The sequence below is a fragment of the Apaloderma vittatum genome, unplaced genomic scaffold (genome assembly GCF_000703405.1).
Source record: "Apaloderma vittatum isolate BGI_N311 unplaced genomic scaffold, ASM70340v1 Scaffold42025, whole genome shotgun sequence".
NCBI classification, from domain to species: Eukaryota; Metazoa; Chordata; class Aves; order Trogoniformes; family Trogonidae; genus Apaloderma; species Apaloderma vittatum.
Window position 1 is genome coordinate 1 of NW_009717282.1, and position 4,017 is coordinate 4,017.

Below are 4,017 nucleotides of genomic sequence, written 5' to 3' on the forward strand. Positions count from 1 at the left end.
CCGGCCTGCCCGCCCTCCGCCTCGACCCCAAGGTGTCGCGCAGCGTCCTGCCCCTCTCCGCCGTCTTCATCGGCATGGTCACCTCCAACAACCTCTGCCTCAAGTATGTCGGCGTCGCCTTCTACAACGTGGGGCGCTCCCTCACCACCGTCTTCAACGTGCTGCTCTCCTACCTGCTGCTCAAGCAGACCACCTCGCTCTACGCCCTCCTGGCCTGCGGAGTCATCATAGGTGAGGGGGAGCAGGAGGGGGCTGCACCTGTCGCCCCGGCTGCGGCCGGCCCCATAACCGTGGAGTGGCAGAACTGGGGTTGTCTGTCCCCTTGGGAAGCCATCCCTCCCTGGCGAGGTGGGCTCGCTCAGGGCTCGTGCCTTGCTCTGCCTCCAGCAATGCACTTTTTATGTCTGGAGCATGTAGGTAGCTCCTTAAAAACGGGAATTACTCTTACCTGGCCATGGCTCCCTTTTTCATCTGAGCACTAAAGCCTATCTACTCTCTCATGAACTTGCTTTAGCTTTTTTTTTCCCCACCCAAACAAAGGCAGCAGGTGTGTTTCTTCCACTGTTGTCAAGTGTTTGTCGATTATTAACTTCGGTAACAATAGCTGCATTTAAGACAGAGCCATTGGGACCACACAATGGAGCCAGCCAATTCAGACAGGCTCAATGCGTGTCATGAAGGCTTAGCTGATCAAGCCAAGCGTAAAACGCCACCAGAAAATCTGGTTGTGTGGTTAGGATGTAGGGCCGGGCATTGACTGGCTTCATGGGAATTGCTTAAAGTCTTTCCTTCCAAAGGCAACGGTAATGCCAAAAGCTGCCTTTCTCTGGAGGGATATTCAGATGCCAAGAATGGTGAAATGTTGACTCCAATCAAAATGAGACCACAGGGTGTGAACAGGAACAAAACCGTTGGGGTTTTTTTCCTACCCAAGTGATGCAAGCAATTGCCTTCAGCTCGGCTTATGTTTAGATATTGTCCAGGACTCTGGCGTCTACCAGCTGTATAAGGTTTCTCCAAGACTGTCCTCTTGGCTCCGTCTCCTTTTGCTGTAAGGCCATTGCCCGTGTGCCTGTAGAAGCACAGCTACGCATCCTCTGTGGCCTGACGCAAAGCCCTTCCTGCCTGTTCATTGAACCCATTTGTATTTGGGCTCACTTAAAGCGGAGAACTTCCCAGACGGCCTCCAACATGAGGCAGCTAATGGAAGCGAGGTGCAGTGCTCCTTCAGCAGCTCATCTCCCCTTCTATGTGTTGCTCACAAGCTAGATAGGGAGAGGTCTCCCTTTCTGCCCTGGAGACACAAAGCCTGTAGCTCCTGTTTGGCAGTGGTTAAAGAGTGCATTACCAAAGTTTAGCATGTTGAAGATACTGCCCTCAGTTTCTGCTTTATAATTTATTTTTTTTTATCAAGATGCTTATTGTCTTTTACCTTCTTTCCTGACCTATCTTTCCCTTCCTGTTAGTGCAGCGAAGCCTGTGAACCTTTCCCCCCCCTTTAAACCTTGAGGAGTATTTCTTGACATTACCGTTGTGTCAGTTTTCTGCCTTTTCAGTTAAGGAAATTGTGTGATTTCCTGAAATGACCTCTACACGAAGCGTAGCTTTAACTTTAGTTCATGGCTCTTTGGAATAATAGTTTCTAAACTGGTATTGCCTGCTCAGTATGAGAATCAGTCTTCTGAGACTAACTGCTCTCCAAAAATAAATCTTTCCAGGACACTAGTTGTAACACTGTGGGTTCACTTAATAGAAAGAGGGAGCCCTTGTGCCTGTCTCTGCAGTTGTGATTGTTCAGTGCGAGGTAGATGATGAACTGCTGACTGTATGTTTTGAGTCCTTCAGCAGTTGTTCAGGTGACATCTCATTTGTTTGCTTGCAGGTGGCTTCTGGCTGGGTGTCGACCAAGAAGGAGCAGAGGGCACTCTGTCCTGGACAGGTATATTCTTTGGGATCTTAGCAAGCCTGTGTGTCTCGCTCAATGCCATCTACACCAAGAAGGTGCTGCCTGTGGTGGATGGTAGCATCTGGCGCCTGACCTTCTACAACAACGTCAACGCTTGTGTCCTGTTCTTCCCTCTCATGATGCTGCTGGGCGAGTTCCACACCCTCTACCACTTTGATAAGCTGGGAAACCCCAGTTTTTGGGGCATGATGACCCTGGGGGGAGTGTTTGGCTTTGCCATTGGGTACGTGACTGGACTTCAGATTAAGTTCACTAGCCCGCTCACACACAACGTGTCTGGGACAGCCAAGGCCTGTGCCCAGACAGTGCTGGCTGTTATCTACTTTGAGGAGACAAAGAGCTTCTTGTGGTGGACGAGTAACTTGATGGTTCTGGGGGGCTCCTTTGCGTACACGTGGGTGAAAGGGCTGGAGATGAGAAAGGTGCAAGAGGATCCTAATGTCAAAAATGGCGAAAGAAATGAGACTGGTGTGTAGACAGTGCCTGCATCTCTGTTTCTGCGCCTGGAGGGTTAACCTTTGGTGTTCCTTTCCTCCTGGGGAGAAGAGCAAGGAGCAGGAAAAAGATTCACTTATGAAGTGTACAGGGAACTGTGTCAGAAATCAGAGTCAAGAACCTGACTGGATCGTGTTTTGTCCATGGGAATCTCGCCCTGTATTGGAATTGGGGAAAGCATGTGATGTAGAGAGCAATCAGGGTTTTTTTTTGTGATTGTTTTTTAAAATGGATGTTGCTGTTGACTTAATCTTGGCAATTTGTGTCTCTGGGGGGGTGGGCTCATAGCAGACAAAGACTGGGATGGGAGTTTTCTGTAATTGGGGATCTAGAATTGCCTAAATGAGTGCAGTCTGAAGTTACAAAATCCTGAACATCTATGTAAGGAAGGGACAGGTGGCCAGGCTGTTGGGGATAGACTCCAGTAAACTGTTCTGCTGTAAAAGGATTGGCAACAGCCATTCTTCCTGTTGCCCCGTACCATGTGAAATGATGGGAAATTCCCTCCCTTCTGGTTCTGTACAAGCCTAAGCAGCAGCAGCAGCGCCTCCAGATCTCCTTTCCAGTAAGTCAGCATCGCACTCTGCTGAGTTTTCTTCTGTGTTTCTCTCCACCTGGTTTCTTAACTCAGAAAATTGTTTTAAGAATTGGGAATGAAACTTCTCATTCCCTCTGTACTGTCTCTCAGGAGGGAAAATGTGGTCTCAAGACACCTTTCTTGGGGAGAGCTTGGCCTCTGCCTCTCTTTGTGACAGGCGGGAGGGGAAAGGTTACTTTGAAGCACATCCTTCTGTAGAATGGAGATCCCAGTTCGTGGCATGTACCACACTTGTCCTCTCCTACCCTCTGTGCAGGGAGTAGGTTTGTGTTTGAAAATGGGGTTACTCGTTTGGCTTGTTTCTAGGGCCTTGTTCAGTACGTAGTTTGGATCTATTTGCAGTTTCTCTTTCAATCAAAAAAAATTCCTAGTTTTATTCAGCAGCATCGATCCCTTTACTCAAAACCTGCCGATTGAACAATTAGTTCTGCAGAAATCTCTGCGGCCCCAGCCTGGTCCCATGCAAATACCACCTGAAGTTGCTCTGGGCTGTGACTTCTGTCAGCAGCAACATCCTATAGTCAGCTGTGATGTTGCACCAGCTTTATAAAAACCTTGGTTCTTTTATATTTCACATAAAATCATGAATGATTGGGGTTGGAAGGGACCTCTGGAGATCGTCTAGTCCAAACCCCTGCCAGAGCAGGTCACGCAGGAGCATGTCCAGGTGGGTTTTGAATGTCTTTGGAGATGAAGACCCCACAGCCTCTCCGGGCAGCTCTGTCACCCTCACAGTAAAAAAAATATTTAGGTTGAACCTCCCGTTTCCCAGTTTGTGACCGTCGCCCCTGTTTCATTTGGGTAGCGCTGCTCGGCGAGTGATGCCACTGCTTCATCCCCGGCCCCGTGGATCCTACAGGACGTACCATGCCCGAGCGTGACGCCCGATGCCGAGGGTCCCTCGCTCTGGGTGTGATGACAGGGTGGCGGCGACGATTGTGTCGCCATGTCGGGAGAT

At 49.5% G+C, this 4,017-nt stretch overlaps 1 protein-coding gene across 1 annotated transcript; it reads left to right on the top strand.

Moving 5' to 3' along the window:
- Positions 1-3: 3 nt before the first annotated feature.
- SLC35C1 (solute carrier family 35 (GDP-fucose transporter), member C1) lies at positions 4-2,709 on the top strand (the record flags this gene model as incomplete). The annotated part of the gene is made up of 2 exons (XM_009869824.1): positions 4-231; positions 1,883-2,709. Coding segments are annotated over 2 exons (788 nt in total), but the record flags the coding sequence as incomplete, so codon positions are not given.
- Between the last annotated feature and the right edge of the window lie 1,308 nt (positions 2,710-4,017).